At 40.4% G+C, this 18,222-nt stretch overlaps 1 protein-coding gene across 4 annotated transcripts in view; it reads left to right on the top strand.

Moving 5' to 3' along the window:
• LOC147891199 (uncharacterized) overlaps positions 1–18,222 on the top strand; it is a 94,221-nt gene that overhangs the window by 24,961 nt on the left and 51,038 nt on the right. For all 4 annotated transcript variants that reach the window (XM_087389261.1, XM_087389258.1, XM_087389259.1 and 1 more), the window contains exons 3-9: positions 10,070–10,120; positions 10,290–10,814; positions 11,018–11,281; positions 15,569–15,637; positions 16,400–16,591; positions 16,827–16,878; positions 16,985–17,350. In XM_087389261.1, the coding sequence (XP_087245387.1) occupies positions 10,070–10,120; positions 10,290–10,814; positions 11,018–11,281; positions 15,569–15,637; positions 16,400–16,591; positions 16,827–16,878; positions 16,985–17,350 (1,519 nt within the window). The remainder of the gene's footprint in view (positions 1–10,069; positions 10,121–10,289; positions 10,815–11,017; positions 11,282–15,568; positions 15,638–16,399; positions 16,592–16,826; positions 16,879–16,984; positions 17,351–18,222) is intronic.

Genomic DNA, 18,222 nt, shown 5'->3' with positions numbered 1-18,222 from the left:
ACTAAAATACGTCAAATAAACAGAAGAGAAAGAAAACAAGAAATAAAGAAGAAAGGAAGCAGGTGACTAAGCAAAAATAAACAAGCAAGTCAAGAAACAAAAAACAAAATCTTCCAAAAACTGGAATATCGCTCTCTCTCTCTCTCACTCTCACTCTCATACTCACTCTTATTTAAAACGTAAAAAGCTAAATGGTCCTTTACACTTATGTATTGTTTCCTATAAAGAGTCAAAAATATATTTCTAACTTAGAAAGCACAAGCATACTCAAACAAACTCTCTTTTGAAACTAAAAGAAAAATGGGCTATTCAGCTCCTCGCTTTTTGTTTTCAGCTTATGTTCAATCATTCTAAACATACCTAAGGCCGATACACCATAGATAAAATACTTCATATCTAAGATTGTGCGTACTTTTTTCATTATTTTTCTTGGATTATACCTCTTGTGTAATAGTAAAGTGATTAAATTACTACATTGAGTGATAAAAGACTCCTTTGTTGTACAAAGGCGGGAAAATCTATGGAATTGGGAAGAAATGACTCCATATTTTGCCAAATCAGAAATGTTTAAGTCAATGTGAGGCATTTTTATAATGTGTAAACCACTATATTCAGTGACACGACCCCGCAGGATCTGACCCTATTAGTAACCTAGAATCTCGTCCTCAATCCAACCAGAATCATAGCGCAGGTGCCTCGATCCTCCCGACCACCCCCGAGCATGTGGGCTACAGCTCGACTCATCCATAGGCCCGTATCTAACCCAGGCGTCCCATACCACTTGAGCCCGTCCAGAGGACCTTCGATACACCACCTATGATCCGCCATGTAGATGGCCAGAGTCCCGGCGTGGGTCCAAGCCCCATCCATCAGTTGAGGAGCGCTCAACTGAACTACACAATAGCACTGGCCCTCCCTCTATATAGAAGGAAACCGACTATAGATAGCACTCGAAAACGATCCATTCCGAAATCTCTTAAAATAAGATCCACTACCGAATATCCTGTATAAACTTGTGCACAATAAACCGCTCTGATCACAGGATCATCCAGTTCTTAGGATCTCTTATCTAGGTTCCAAACAAGGCACTGACATACCATCATCAGAAGATATGCGGTAACCCTCCCTGAGATTGAGTCTAGACTATGGAGCTCCAGGGTTGAACTCAAAAAATACATAGCTTCTCTCAGGGTAAAGAATCTTAGTCAGCCCTCGTAAAAAAAAACTAATCAGGTTGTCCCCAATTCAATTCAGCCTACTTGTACTTCACCCCAGAGGTCCTTGGGCATTATTTCACGCTGGATTATACCACCACATCAGAGAATCTTAAGTGTAACATACCTTAGTGTCCCATACCACCAAAGTATACTGCAAATAAAAAACTCAGTGGACAATATGAGTAAATCAGGTAGCCAATCCCTCTTCAACTTAGATGATCCCAGATTGAGTCAGGGTGGCAAATCCGTTCTCAATCCTTTTCTTAATGTGATTATATCACCCCCTTGTGTTACAATACCCCAACCAATAGGTCAAAGAAGAAAACCCAGTAGGTAGCATCCCTAACAACTCTTGAATCGTGACTATCCATGACCTTGGGCTAAAAGAGTGAGAATCAGAATGACCCCGCCTTTGGACAATTCAAAGAAGGTATCCAACAAGACGCATCATGGTCTAATCAATAAGAACCTTCATATGTCCAATGGTAACTCGAAGAAACGTCATAATTTACAGTCACATCGAGATCAAAACTTCAAATAGAAACCAAACAGGAATCTACGCAACAAGATTCGAGAAAGGGAAATCCAATTGTCTTAGTTAAGTCCAGTTCAAGATGTAACAAAATCTCAAGCATCCTGAATGTACCATACACCTAAAAAACATCAAGATATATGGAACAAAAGTACACGTTATATAATTTGAAAAAAAAACCCATGAAATTATAGATGCCACAAGCTAGAAATCAAACTCAAATTAACCAAAACCTGGTCAATTTAATAACAAGACAGTCTATAATTTATACAAAACTGGGGAACATCTTAAAATAAACGTGGTTCAAAAGATCCAGTCGAGCAAAAAATAATTAGTTGTCGGTCAAAATTGAGGATTTCAACCTCTTCATCGCTTCTCAATAGCACGGAAGCGGTATAAAGACTCTAAAAACAAGCTGTCTACATTTAGAACAGCATGAGCCTTCTTCAATATATTTTTGGTACTGAGGGGTTTTATAGTAGTGAAGAGCTGCCCAGAGTTCATCCATCAAGGAATCCATCTCTTGTAGCAGTCATGAGGTCTATGAGGAATAACCTCCGATGTAGCCTCGTCCTCCATCTCAATAAAACAGTAATCCAACGTAGGTGTCTCATTACTTTGATGTCCTTCCATGGCTGGAAAATATCTTGCACAGGAGAGGGACTAGAAGAAAAAACAGCTGCGTCCAACACGTGCTCTTCACACTAGCAAAAGAGAATCTGGTGCTGCGTGGAATCAAGGAAGAAGGCGGGTAGAGGACAACAAGAAAGATGGCAGAATCTGATAGGCTGATCTCAAACAGAAAGAGGGTGGGGAATTTGCCTTTATGCACTAAAGTGCTGAAGTGAGAGAGAGAGAGAGAAATCCCGGGTATATAAATAGTCAGGAAGGGCCACCAAAAGCTAGGCGAATTTAGGGTGGATGCTTGATTTAGAGCAAGTGCTTTCCTTGCTAGAGAAAAACAAAAAAGCAACCTGCTTTTTAACCAAAAAACAGTCTCGCTTTTAATAGATCCTGTTCCGCCTTTCTCCAGCCAGTCAAAAATAGCCAAAACGCGCTAAAATCCGGCTATACGCTCCTTCCCAAAGCCAAGCGCCTGCCCCAATCATATCGCCCCTGTCTCTGATGCCCGAATCTCCTAGACAAGCCGCTTTCTAGGCTTATGAACGCCCTCTCTTTCCTCCTACTTCTCAACTGCAGCAAATCTAGGTCTCTAGGGTAGGAATCTCATCCTTGAGAACCTAGAGCGAATTCTTTCCCTAACCAGCCCACTCTCACGCGTCCCCACACAGCCAATCACATCAACAACCCAAGCGTGGGAAGTTATAGGTCAGAAACGATCCATCCTCATATCTCTTGTTGAAAGCATCAAGTCTTCTCATCGCCTACCCTTCTCAGGGAATCACGATTTCCAAACATGTAGCAACCGAGAGAGAGCACACAACCTATGGACTTCTATTTCTTCCACAGCTCTCCCAATCATGAGCGCACAGCATCAGCCAAGGATTCAGCCCATACATGAGCGGAAATTCAGATTTGCAAGAGCAATCTCAAAAAGCGTACCTGGAAGACATCTTTTCTGCATATCTCGCGTTGAATTCAATCGTGATAGGACGGCTCTGATACCAAATGACACGACCCCGCAGGATCTGACCCTATCACTAACCTAGAACCTCGTCCTCAATCCAACCAGAATCATAGCGCAAGTGCCTTGATCCTCCCGACCACCCCCGAGCACGTGGGCTACAGCTCGACTCATCCATAGGCCTGTATCTAACCCAGGCGTCCCATACCACCTGAGCCCGTCCAAAGGACCTTCGATACACCACCTATGATCCGCCATATAGATGGCCAGAGTCCCGGCCTGGGTCCAAGTCCCATCCATCAGTTGAGGAGCGCTCAACTGAACTACACAATAGCACTGGCCCTCCCTCTATATAGAAGGAAACCCGCTATAGGTAGCACAATGCTATGAATAGCTCCCTCCATATAAAGCGAGCACTATATATGAATCAATCTCCATATATAGCAATCTCGGCTAAAAATAGCTAACCAGCCCTATGCTATCCCGTAACCCACGTTCACCTGCTATCCAACCCTAGGTACACCATGCACATGACATTCAAGTTGTTCAGGTTTATTGTATATATCAACCTCTAATCCTATGGTAGATTGAGAAATTCTAAGATCTAAGAAAACACAAGAATCTCCTCTTGAATTACCCTATCTGTAATGTGAAGATCTGGAGTCATATAGTGGCTTGAAAGCTGTGGAAATTGACAACGGGAGCTGAGGCGAAGCCAAAGGATATGGTCGGCAACAAGGGGGAGATACTCATACCAGTAGACGGAGAGGAACTCAAAGCTTGGGAAAGATAGAGATGCCCACGCCATGTAATTCATCATAGGGACTACGGTGGACTCTGTGCTTCCTCACATCCAGATGGCTGACACATCAATAGAGGCGTGGGCCATTTTGAAGGATCTGTGCGAGACAAATAGCACATTCCAGATCTTGTTTCTTCACCATCAGCTCTACAACTTGGATATGGATGGGGGAGATTCTGTACATGACCACTTGATGAAGGCCAAGGTGGTGAGGGATCAACTAGCATTAGTTGGTCAGAAGGTGGACTCGTGCCAGTTGGCCTTGATGGTACCGAGGAGGCTACCTTGCAGTTTCAAAAGCTTCGTTATGACTGCGGCAGCAGGACAGAGGACCAAACCCTTGAATTTTGAGGAGTTGGGTCCATTATTGCTCTAGGAAGAAGCTAGGGAGAAGCTCCATAACAATGACAAAGATGACAAGGCGTTGTTGGCAAGGAAAGGGAAAGCCTAACAGTGGCAAGTCCAAGAAGGATGACTCTAATGACAAGGACACTTCCAAGAAGAAGCAGAAGAAGAAGTGCTTCTATTGTGACACGCCAAACCATTTTTGCGAAGGATTGCAGGAAGAAGAAGGCAGATTAGAAAAAACAAGGAGTCCAACTCAAATTTAGAGGGTAACACAAAAGCCAAAGCTAATGTGGTAATCGAAGAATTGTTCTTGGTGACATCTCTATGTGTTACTGAGGTCAGATATGCCGACCTAGAAACCACAGTGATGATGCCTGACATTGAGATGTGGGCCAATGGGGAGTTAGAAACCTTTGTGAAGGTGAAGGACAGCATGAGTGCTTGGAATCATCCAAGTGCATGGTTGTTGATACTCACACGAGGGTGGATTCCATGAAGTGCCCTAGGGTTTCATGTTCAGATAGATGCTGTAATTCAGAAGGGGGCAGTACAGGATTGCACGGGTTATTGGTATGTGCCTTGATGAGGTGCATGGTTTGCTTTTAGAGCAAGCACACAGGCAATACGATGATTTGGTATGTACTTGATGTTCTTAAGTGGAGCCTTTATAGCATGCGTCTCAGGTAATGCAAGATTGGAAGGAATGGGCCTTCTTCGAAGGCAGAAGGGGAAGTGTGGGTGCTTCTTCTAATCTCGCTGGAAGGTGATATACAAAGGTGTACTGCAGCCAGAAGAGTACTTGCTTGACAACTTAATGAGAGTTCGTGGTCCAGGTTATCTAGAGATATTCTTGGGAATTCATTTCTCAAAATGGTTCTTTCGTTGTGGACCTTGCCAAAGGAAGGATGGGTTGAAATAGACCCCTCAGAGCATGGTGCCTGGAATACTCCAGGTTATTCATTCATTATGAGGGGGCCAACTGAAAGATCGTGGTGTTTGGACTGCTCGAGGTGCCAGGAGGTGCTACAGACCTGTATACTAGGATGGTGTGCGGAAGCGGAAGCGGAAGCGGAAGCGGACCTGGTGGAGCAAGAGCCATTGGATGAAAAGCTAGGAAAAGATTTTGACATTGAAATGTTCTAGAGGACTACGACCAGGGAGTTACTAGAGCATTTTTCCCTTTCTTGCAGTGTTAGCAAAGGGTTGCTCACGAATGTTTAACTTGTTGTGAGCTTCTTATCATCTGTGCTACTGGCCCAATCTGAATCCTTGAGTGTGTTTGACGTACTTTTATATTCTCTCTTTTGTTTTCTGTTCAGTACGTTTACCCATAAAATGGAGACTTGCATGATCACACTCTAGTGATGGCATTCATAACAGCGCATCGAACATAAATACAATCAATAATTGCTTTCAATAATAGTAATGCCATTGGCAATCTTTTTTGTATGATACCGGAAACGAGGTGGGAATCTGACATCTATAATGCATGAAGTCTCTTTTATTTTAGCAAGCAAAACTTGATTACTTGATAATCAAGTTATGATCATGGAGGATAACCAAGCAAGCGTTGATTACTCTATAAAGCAGGAATTTTCTACAGCAGTTCCGAGCTTCATCTGTCTTTCCTTCCTTGCCAAACCTGTTGACGAAGGTACGATCATAGAGGATAACCATGGTGAAGGAAACAATGAGCCCATGCGAGGCGAGGATGTGTGTTGCTGAAAGGAAGGCATACATTGTAAGAAACACAGTACCGAATGAGTCCAATTATGGGCTGAGACTTCTAAAAGCTAATGGCTGAAGTTTTTAAGCTGAGATTTGACAAAGATAGATGCTAAGTGCTAAAAGGTTGAGAAAACAGCTTTATGTTTTGACTTTTTGTGGCTAAATAATAAAGATTATGACATCGTTTCTGAAAAGAAAAGATACACAAAGGTAGTAAGTGTTGAAGATGTTTGCTCTTGGATAGGTTTTCTTTTAGATAATCTTTACATGACAATAGGTGATTCTTTGTTTCAACAAATTATAGGAATCCCTATGGGCACTAATTGTGTTGTCTTTTTAGCAAACTTTTATCTTTTCGCTTATGAATTTGAGTTTATGCAACGTCTTATTCCTATCCATACCTGCCCTATCATTTTACATAAGCTTAGCCAAGTTAGGCATTTTATAGATGATTTATTTGTACCAGATGTTCCTGACTTTCAAGACTTTATGCACAAAGACGCTTGTGCTTTTGGAGAAGGAATCTATCCTCGTGGCTCTTGTGAATTGAAGTGCACTTCAAGAGGGGATTCTTGTGTTTTCTTAGATATTAGACTTTCTTAATTTGATAAACGTGAACAACCTGAATCTAGTGATTTACACATTATAAAATGCCTCACATTGACTCAAACATTTTTGATTTGGCAAAATATGGAGTCATTTCTTCCCAATTGCATAGATTTTCCTGCGATTGTACAACCAAGGAGGCTTTTATAACTCTGTGTAGTAATTTTGATCACTTTACTAATATAATCCAAGAAAAATAATGAAAAAAGTACGCACAATCTTAGATATGAAGTCTTTTATCTATGGTGTATTGGCCTTTGGCATGTCTAGAATGATTGAACATAAGCTGAAAAAAAAAAGCAGGGAGCTGAATAGCCCGTTTTTCTTTTAGTTTCAAAAGAGAGTTTGATTGTGTATGCATGTGCTTTCTAAGTTAGGAATGTAATTTTGTATCGTTGAGGAAGTGGGAACATAAGAGTAAGGGGTTCCTTTAGTTTTTTATGTTTTAAATAATTCATAATTCTTTCTTTCATTCCTACATGAGAGAGAGAGAGAGAGAGAGAGAGAGAGAGAGAGAGAGAGAGGGGGGGGGGAGTTTTTATTCCTGTTTTTTGGAAGATTTTGTTTTTTGATTTGCTTGTTTTTTTTTGCTTATTCACCTTCTTCCTTTCTTCTTTATTTCTTGTATTCTTTCTCTTTTATTTATTTGACGTATTTTAGTAAGCATTGGGTTTTCCCAAGAGACTCCATGGGTCTTTAGAAACTCAGTATAGCTGCTTATGCTTGGGCACTGATGACGACACAAGTGTTGCTTTGCTTGCTAAGTACGTCTTCCTTTTGTTTTTCAAAATTTTTTTGTTACCCCTTTTTTCTTCTCTTTCGTTTTCTCTTTTATATAAATAGTGCAATTAGGTGAAACCTAATGGAACTCTAATGACTACTTGTGTGATCCACTCTAGGAGTTACAATGCAACGAAAGTGTTGCCGATGTTTAATAACTTTCTAAACCCCTTTGACTAAAACAAGGAACATTTTTTCATCATTTTCCTAAGATGTTTACACAGTTTGAACACAAGGACTCACTAAGTCGGTCAATTTCCTTATGAAGTACCTTGATGTGCTTGGTCTATCCGTGTAATACATGATTCTTGAATGGCAATAGAAGCTTAATTATGACACATAACGGGTGTATTTGTTTATGTGTTGAGGCATGTTCATCAAGGAGGATGCATAATGAAGTGCACTCCCATACTACTGCAATAACGGCTTTATACTAATGGCTTGGAGAGAGAGGACAAAAATAGTGGGTTTTTTCTGGGTTGCTTCTGGCTGCACCAGGAGACGACGGTTCATCCGAGTGCGATGTAGAATTCGTCTGCTCTATATCTACCAACTCCTTTGAGGTTTTTTGCAGTTGTATTTAAAGGATTGAAGGTCAACATGGAGAAGATGAATCTGATGTTTGTTAAGACAAATATAGCAAAATGTGGTAGGTAATGTGTAATTTCAAGTACTCGGGAGCCAATGTATTTGCCAACCCAAAGTGGGTTAATTGCAGAGAAAGATGGAGAGTGATGGAGATCCTTTGGCACCTTTGAGTATAAACAATGTTATCAACTTTTGAGATATGGAACATGCATCCAAAGTATTGTGTTTGCAAGTGCATAGACTGTTTGTTCTGTTTAAAGATACATAAGGGTTGCAGGACAGAAGAGGGGGGATGGCTTGGTAGGCTGTTTTTCTGCAAAGGTTGAACACAAGCAGGTTCTTGATTTTGGCTTGCTGATGGACCATTGCATGTGGTTGGAGAGTGGGGTGTAGGGTTACATAATGATGATCAGCTAAACAAACACGGATACTCTTAGAGTATTATCTTAAGAGGACAATCATGACTGTTTGTGGAAACAGCCATAAGTGGAGCTCATGCAGTATGAAGGTGGTTTATTTTTAGAGTGTGAAAGGCTTCCAACAATGAAAAGGACAGTCCTTCCTATCAGAACCACATTATCCGTGAGGTATAGAGGGCCATTCAATCCATATGAAGTCATCACACTCAAGAGGGTGTGGACATGACCTAAATGTTAGGTCTTCAAACAAGACCTAAATTGAGCAGCAAGGGCATGACTCACAACAAAGCTATCGGAGTTTGAGCTTCTAATCCAATGAAAGATGCAGTTCTCCTAATAAGACAGCTTTTTCCTTGCATGTGGTTATGACTCCAAAGGGATATCTATATACAGAGTTTTAGATAATAGTTTTAGTATTCAGTGTATGTGTTTCCCATTTGTTCATAGTGGAGCATACCATTTTTAAAGACTTTAGAGGTTGTGTTGGAAAGTTTGCACTTTGGTGTTGCATTTTTTTGGGGGGGGAAGTACTACTTCTGACTTTGGATCCTGTATTTAACAGGGACTACAGTTGGAGATTTAGTAACTGTGTGTGTGTGTGTTGGTGTGTGCGTTGGCATGTTGTTCTCTTCGCAGCATATGAGAGCGACAAGTGGTATTGTCAGTAGTGGCAGGGGAATTGTTGATAGTGAGTCAAATGATGCCACATTTCAGCATAGACGAGATATATGGGAGGCATAACCTGAAGCAAATTGAAAAGTATCCCTATTTATTGTGCTCTTCCTTGGAGCAGCTATGAATATCTTTTTTTTCACCTTCCTCTATGTAATAAGTAGTAGCTGTTTTACTTTGAGACAGCTATGAATGTACATTCGTCTTAATGAAAGGTTCTTTTACACAAAGTGTGTGTTGGCAATTATTTAAAGAAAATTCTGAAGCGTAGGTGGTCCTGGGACATTTTAGAGCAAGGGAAAGCCAGTCTCACAGTATTATTTCTTTTTTGTTGTGTTGTGGCATGACTTGTGGATCACTTTTGATATAGAGCAGACATTTATTTCTAGGACTATAATTGATGGGTTGTATTTGTCTGGTTGCCATATCTCCTGTTGGGTCTTTAAGGACATTCATAGAAGCTTTTCTTTGTCCATGTTCCTTTTCTTGTACTAAAATTACAGCAGGAGGTGATCCATGCAGTCTCTTCAAAACTTGTATCTTATTGGTTTCACAGGATATTTGTGCTGTCTGTCTCCCCGCCCCTTGTGTTTGGGGCGGGGGTGCTTGTGCAGCACATTTGTATGCGAGTATGTGCATGTCGAGTTTTTATGTTGAGTTTCATGGAGCAACAGTTTTGCCAAGGGCGTTTCATTCATCTGAGCCTCAAATATTGTCTTATAGCTAGTAGCAATGCTGTAGCTTACGAGAGCATCATTTTGATCTGTGGCCTTTGTTTTTCCTTTTTGGCAGCCCTCCAGTCGTTGCTAAGTGTGTGACACTTCTCAAGAGATATCTCGTCAAGTAAGCTTTATCGTTTTTCTTTACTTTACATTCAATCATTTCTCTTTTCATGAGGTTCTCAGGATTCTGTAACTGAGGGATTAAGTGAATGGCTTAAAATTGTTGACTTGCCCTTTCTAGAGTCCGTTCTATGTATACGATTTATCTAATTTGGAATATGTGGAGGCAGATATGTTCCAAAACAATCAATGTTACAACAAATTGATACATTCTGTGCCAGTCTCATTGCTGAATGCAATTCTTTTACAAAATCATCGATGGCTTCTCCATTTGTACAAGTAGCGAATGATTCTGTAAATTCTAGCCAAGTGAGAAGCACACATCTCAGTTCATCTTCTCCTGGATTAGCGAAGGCTACATTTGCTTCTGGAGCTCTTGTAAAGTCGTTGACATATGTGCGTGCTCTTGTGGCTCGACATCTGCCAAGTGAGCTTTTGCGATCTGCAAGGGTTGCAGATTTTTCACATCCACACTCAAAACGAAGATCTTTCAACGCCCCATATGGGCCTGGGGCCATGCCAAAGCGAGGAACTTCTGAGGATAAAGGGACCGCAAAGTCAGGGGTCCTGAACATTCTAGGTTTGGAAGAGAACGAGGAAGACAACCATTTCATTGCTGCTAATGTCTTGAAGTGGCGCTGGATGAATGGGAAAAGACAGCAATGCTGGACGCCTTCACCAGTCATGACTGATAGGTGTGCAAGATGCCTTATAAATCGAAAAATTTAAATGTTTGAAATGGACATTGAAATCAGGTTTTAACCCGTTTGTTTCCAAAGCTAGTCTTTTGTGGTCTATTAATTTCTGATGCATTGGTTGTTTTTCATTCATTTGTACATGCCTGGTATTGATAATTTTGAATGCAACATTGATTCCTTTATATTGATGTGGAAGGCAGCGGGGGCATTGCAAGGCCACAGGTCAAACGCTTGTATGAGTTTTCAGATATGGGAGCAGGTGCACTTTTCTTGAAAGGCAGTGACTTCAAGACACAGAGACAACATGGAAAGACTGGTGAGAGAAAGTCTAACGTTGAGAGTATGGATGATCAACTTTTGCAGCCATCAACTGTGGCAACTGTCACAGATAGTACACCTGCAAGATCTCATCTTCGAGCGATCACTGCTTCAAAACGCCAAAAATCTCAATCACATCATCCCTGGTTTGTCTTTTAAATTTTTTTCTCACTGTTTTGGGTATCCAAATCCAATACTGGGTAAAAATTTATTGCATCAAGCTTATGGTGTTTGTTTTGTTTGCTGCATTGGTCCCCTATGATGTTAGATAACATCAAATTCTTGAGCACATGTATTTAGCCATCAAAACTCTAACTCAATTAACATTTTGGTTGTTGCAAACATGAAAGGCAATTGTTTGGGACTCGAAAAGTAGTTGTACGCTATAGAGAGTGGTTGGTTTCAGGTACCTCTATGAACCACATGTAGAAAGGAGGGAGAGAGAGAGAGAGAGAGAGAGAGGATATGATATGATTATATTAATGTCCTCGTGAGACCCTTCAGGATCTATGGGATAGTGACCACTATCAACAAGTAGTGACTGTTTACATCCATTGAAAGAAAATAGCATAAACAAAAACATAAATGTGCTATGTAGTGACTACTTGTTGTGCTAGCCTGTGTGCTAGACCAAGTACTTTGTTGCGATATTCTAAAATTTCCTTTATGTAGTTGCCTAGCTCTTTGGCTGGCCACTCCAGTAGGGATTTCAGGTTGCTTCTATTGCCCCTATAACATTCTCTGATTTGCGCATATGCTCGACATGTTAGGAGTACATGCTGCTCATTTTCTACTTCTCCTGCGGGGCAGATTTTATACTCTTTCCTCTCTTGGTACTGTGGGTCTTGCCCATCTTCCCCTCTCCACCTCGAGATCATGTGAGCTGGTTCTGATTTTGCATTGTGTGGGTGTTTTTGTTTAAGAAAACCTTACATTGTGTGGGTGTTTTTGTTTAAGAAAACCTTAGAAAAAGGAAAAAAATTGACCAATGAAGGAGGCAATAGGAGATAATGGTTCGTTGAGGCTCGTGATCCACTAATGATAATTATATGGGAGTACCTACATTTAAAACCATGTAGATGATGTGTTGTCTAAAAACGTAAACACTTAGTCCAATGAAAATTTTATTCTTTGAAACCAATGCGTCCCTCTTGGCCTTCCTAAATTACTTAGGTAATAGTAGTTGCATGAAATTTTTAGTGATATCCCCATTTACAATGACATCATTGCCGAGTATGTTGCTTACGTCCTCATCATTTCTCATTGCAAGATGGATATGGCGAGGAATAATCGTATTCTTCTTCTTGTGTGTGCAGCATTCCGAGCAAGCGCCAATGTAGAAGGAAGAGAGAGAGAGAGAGAGAGAGAGAGAGGCAGAGAGAGAGGCACACATGCATTTTGTGTTTGTTTGTGTGTGTGTTTTTGCTGAAGAAAACCTTATAACCCAAAAAGAAAAAGAAAAAAAATTGACCAACCTGATGTACTGAAGGAGGCAATAGGAGATAATGGTGTGTTGAGGCTCGTGATCCATCGATGATGATTATACGGGAGTGCCTACATTTAAAACCATGCAGATGTTGTCTAAAAACGTGAACACTCAGTCTAAGGAACGCTTCCCTCTTGGCCTTTATAAACTACTTAGGTAACACTAGTTGCATGAAAATTTTAGTAATAATCCCCATTTGCAATGACATCATTGCCGAGTATGTTGCTCAAGTCCTCATCATTTCTCATTGCAAGATGGATATGGGGAGGAATAATCATATTCTTCTTGTTTCGTTTGCAACATTCCGAGCAAGCGCCAATTGGCAAGATCTCAAGTTTTATAAAGAAAAGCATATAGTTTGAGCAAGTTGGATCCGGAACTTCTATATACATGTAATGTTATTGATTTAAAAGAACAAAGAAATAAATAAACATCACCAACCTAATATCAAGGAAGGAGGCATAGGGGATGCACTCGTGCTGCTAACGGCTGGTGAGCGGTGAGTCGACGACGATTGCCTATGATGAAACCCCCCAAAAATATGGTTAAGTTGTGTGTGCATTTATATATGTGCATATAATTAGACTACACACACACACACACACACACACACTTAGTACACAGACCTATGTATAAATGGATGCTCAAGTATGTGTGTGTGTGTGGATTTGTATGTGTGAGAGCGTATCCGTTGGGCACTGATGACGTCAAGGGGGATGTCATAGTAGCTAGTTCTTGTATGTGTGATGGAGTTTATGGTTGTCAACCTTATAAGTGACTGTCATGAAATTGAAACTGCACACTGTGTTATGTTTTTAGCGAATGAGTTTGGGCATGTTCGTAGATATGTATTTTGGAATGCTTAAGTAGTTGAAACTTGAAACTTGAACTTGTTAATAAAATTTCCTATACCTCATGTTCTCAAAGTATGAAAATTTTTAGGGCTGCATATGGTTCAACTAGGGGCTTTTTTCCATACTTATTCCACACCTCCATACCCGTATGGAAAAAACTATGGTTATCATTTAGCTTTCATGTATGGAAAAAACTATAGTTATCATTTAGCTTTCAAGTTTGAGACATTGTTGACAGATTTTTGCTCACGTTCACTTAGTGTGTCCATTTTCACGTTTAATCCTAACTTTTATGAGCTATTCGCCCGTAGGAGAAATATGGGCATTCATGGAAATGAACATATGTCCATGTAACCTTCTAGTTCATGCTGCCATTCAGGTGAGGAGGCATGTGAAGACGCATTCGCGAGATTGCCTTGCTCTAATTAACCATGTGACCATCCCATCTGGTCTGTTTGGGTGTGGGAGGTGTGACTGGAGTAATAGTAGATTCAGAGGTGGCTGTAACAGCTGCACCAGCTGTAGCAGTAGATCCAGAAGTGGCTGTAACAGCTGCATCAGCTGTAGCAGTAGCAGAACTGGATGCCACAGAGGAAGGTCGAAGATCCGATCCTGAAATAATACCCCAAAATTTTTTGGCCACCAGCAAGTGTTTCACGATGTATGACCACATGGGATAGGTGGGGCCGTCGAGCTTGTCCTCAGCTCAGAACATACCCATCCAATTGTTGTTTCCCATTGCAAAAATAAATCCCTGAAGGAAAAATGCATGCTCAAGAGTAGCCTCAAGGCTTTCACAGCAAAATGAGCTGGCTGTCCAAAAATGACAGCAAATGTCAAGGAGTGACCAACCAAAAATTGACTGCTCAAACAATGAGCTAAATGCACGTGCTCTCCCCAAAAATATGACCTGCAAAATAATATCTGTTTGGTCAAAGGACCCCCCCTGCCAAAGATAACTGTCCTGCAAAAATATCAGCCCAAAACACGGGGCAAATGTTTGCAAATGTATCCAATGATCAATTGAACTATAAGTATGCTAGATGGAAGCTGTGTGCCTCAAATCTGACAGGACAACAAGCCCAAATAGAGGGAAAATGCATAATACATTCACATTTAGCTGAATAAAGCAAATGTCATTGCAATGGACAACAAATCTGGCAAAAGCTCCAAATTCTGGGAGGGCTAATATGCCAAAAAAGGGGTAAATTGAAAAAAGCCCCAAATTGTGCTGCAAGTTGCAAATGTAACTCAATGTGCTGCAATTCCAAGCCAATGTTAATGCATGCAATGTCTACCAAATTCCCAAAATGGCTATACCAAGTCAATTGCACTGCAAATTTCAACAAAATTGACAAAACGCCCAATTTTTGAAAAGTCAAAACTGTCAAATTTGAGGCAAATGACCAAAAGCCCCAAATTTTGCTGAAATAAAGCAAATGTGACAAAATAACGTGCAAATCTAAGAATATCCCGCAATTGAGGAAATCTTGCATCTCATTCCTCGTTTCTCAAAATGTTTAGAGAATCAGGGAGCCCAAGAGGGTCTGCTTTGCATCTTTGGGTCAACTATGCCTTTCTTAATCCTGCCATGCCTTGGTTTCATATTAACTAGTTCATGAGAGCTGGTGATCTTTGACATAGTGAAAGTGCCTTAGATTATACTGTTTTTGCTCTTGGATAAGCTTCTGACGATGAATCTGCATCATGTGCTATTAACCATGACTTTTCCTCCATTGCAACATTGAAGAGGTTAAGACTGTTGCTCTTGAGAACTCTGATTTTATTGATCAATTGATCTGGTAATAAATCGAATATTATGGATATGCATTTTCTTCAACAGAAGGTAGCCAAGAGTCCTGAGCTTGTGATTTAAGTCAAGTAGTCTTTAACAGAATGGTTTTATAGCTTATGTGTGCATCACTGTGTTTTTTCTTGGATGTCTTGTGATGGCTCATTTTTCTGGTGTGTCTTGTGATGAGTCATTGCTGGTACCAATTAGCCAATTCCAAAATAATGAAAATGGGAGTGTGAAAACAACTATGTATAGATTACACTCGGTTGACATTCATACTTTATATTGCTGGGTGCAGGGATTTTGAGGTTCCTCGAACCACTTGGAGAAGACGTCCGTGCCCTCTTTTCCAATACAAGCATTATAGGTATGAGCTTATAATGCAGTGTCTCCCATTCTCAATTTGGGCTCGCCTTAACACCAGGTACAATTGCTTTGAGAAACAATTTATGCCTGACTAGCTGCACTGTATTTTGCACAAGATAGCCTTGTGAGACTGGCCTTACTGGAAAAGACAATTCACTGGGCTTCTGCCAATTGAATTTCTTATTTTGGTTACTTTTTAAAAGAGTGTAGATTTTCAAAAAATCTAAATTTGTATGATTGGATATATTCTAGTCTTACAAAGGTATACTTTTTAAAAGAGTGTTGACAGATCACCTGACTAGAAACGATTGCCTTGTGAATCTACTGAAACATGTACAGTACTGTCCTTTACATAAGAGTTATAACGGCGGTAGGCTCTTAAGATTGCCTTTATTGGGTACTGCTTTTCCTGCAAGTTAGAAAGTAGGAATAATCGTGTTGTTATACTAGAGCCTCGAATGATATGTGTCTAGAAGTTGTCCATCGGACCAAGGCAATACAGGAATCTATTCATTTCTATTTGAAGTTTACAAGGTAATTTATTTCTGGGCAAATAAAATGTGCACTGCCTAGCTGTATCTCTTTTCGTGAGCCTGAGGTGGTAACAGATGTAGTTGCTTTGCTAAATAGCACAGTTTGTGTGCAATATGTGTTGTGGCCTTTTTGGTTGAATGATCAAATACGATGACTTAAAACCCTTATGACCAGTATATATGTCCAGTCCAAAATTGATCTCTAAAAGGTTACGTGTGTGTGTTGATAGTGAACAGCAGCCTCTCCGGTTGAATGATGCCGAAATGGAGGAGGTTATAACTGCCTTTTGTGTTGAAGGAGCTACAATAGGAAGCAATAGCTCTGGAATTGTTCCATCATTACCAGGAGTTCAGTCTGGGAGATTTTCTATGGAGACTGCAGATGTCGCTGGAAGTGTCCTCATTAAGCTTATAATTGACATGTGAATTTCAATGCCCTCCTCTTATACAGAGATATAAGTTTGGATGCCCTACCCTTGGGGCTCTCTATCTTGCATAACTTTTTTATGGATTAATGTTAAACCCAATTCTAATTTATGTATCATGTATGAGGAAGCGTATAATCGATATGGAAATTTTGATGCAAGTATAATCCAAGTATCCCATATATGATGCACTTTCGAACTGACCATGAATACCTTTCCTTGGGTACTGTAGGTACATAGCAGACTGCCGTACTGCTACTCCACTTACTGTTTCCATGTTAGAGGTAAACTGCTTTGCTATTGCTGGCTCTGGGATAGAATTTGAATAAGCAGAACTATGATTACAGGCCTGACAGATGGAGGTTCTTGGGCCTTATTCTCCAATTGCAGGGTATGCTAAGCTCTCCTATTGTAGCGGTTCGGATTCGCTCTTTTGATTTGCTTTTGAATCTCGGAATCCATGCACACCTATTGGAACCGATGCAAATGGAAGAACAAACAGTAATGGAGGAAGATCCGAGTGATACTTCTGCACATTTAGGAAGTGTAACACCTTTCTCATCATCAAAAACGGGCCTCAATTTGGAAGAAGCCTTCAGAGCTGAGGAGAGATTTGAGCTAATGAGATCAAAGGAGGAGAGAGGCACATTAAAAGGCTCTGCAAACAAGATTGAGAGTGGGACTCCTCATGCAGTTCATGGATTTGAATTGTGGCTGCTGCAGATAGTTTTTGAGATGCTGCTATTCTTAGTTCAGGTCCTGTATGCCAATAAGTATCCATCTTTGTGATCAATGTGGAAGTGAAAGCTTTTTTTGTGTGCTAATAGGCTTCTGAAGACTTTACTGGAATAGCATTTCTCTCGTTTCTTAAAAAATGTGATTGTGTGTAAGACATCCGGCTTAGAAGGTAACAGGCGTGATCCTCACTACCTACAGATGTGGGGATTCCCTTCACTGATCTTCGTTCCCTCTGTTCTTCATGATTTTGGCCTTGCTGATAGGAAGAGATTGCAATACATTGAAATTTTAAGTCAAGGCTGGTGGTTATCAAAGAAGTTGTTTAATTGTGAGTCTAGTTTTCTTGAACTCCCACTTCAACTACTCCCCAAATTCCATCGTCCCCATTCTTTTTTTCCGGTAAGCCATAAATTCCTTTAGAAAGGCTCTCGCCAATGAAACCAGCTACTTTTCCATGCATTAAACCCTCTACAAAATGCCATCACATAGGGCCACAAACTTAAAAATAGTCAACCTAATTTAAGTACTATGATGTTACTTATCTATTTTGCTCATCTTGAAGGCCTCTTGTAAACTTCCACCTTGTAAAATATTTCTCTGGGATTTTCTTATATGCTGGGAAATTTGAGTGTGTCTGTTTGCAGGGAGTGGTATTGTGATTCAATTTCAGCTTTACCAGTAAGGATGGTTTCTTATTTTAACATCATCTGGAGAGCAACTCCTTATACTAATTGTGAGCAACATGTGTGAACGGCTCTACCATTCCTACACTGGCCGATTATATGATATCCTCATAGGAGCGTTTTGCTTATGCATTGGCGCTTGAATATATTCTCCTCTTGATAAGCATGCTTTAGTATACATAGTCATGGCACCCTAGCTATGCTATA

The sequence above is a fragment of the Dipteris shenzhenensis genome, chromosome 18 (genome assembly GCF_047967505.1).
Source record: "Dipteris shenzhenensis isolate YYH24624 ecotype China chromosome 18, Dip_SZ_1.0, whole genome shotgun sequence".
Classification (NCBI taxonomy): Eukaryota; Viridiplantae; Streptophyta; class Polypodiopsida; order Gleicheniales; family Dipteridaceae; genus Dipteris; species Dipteris shenzhenensis.
This window is presented reverse-complemented; position numbering and strand designations above follow the sequence as displayed.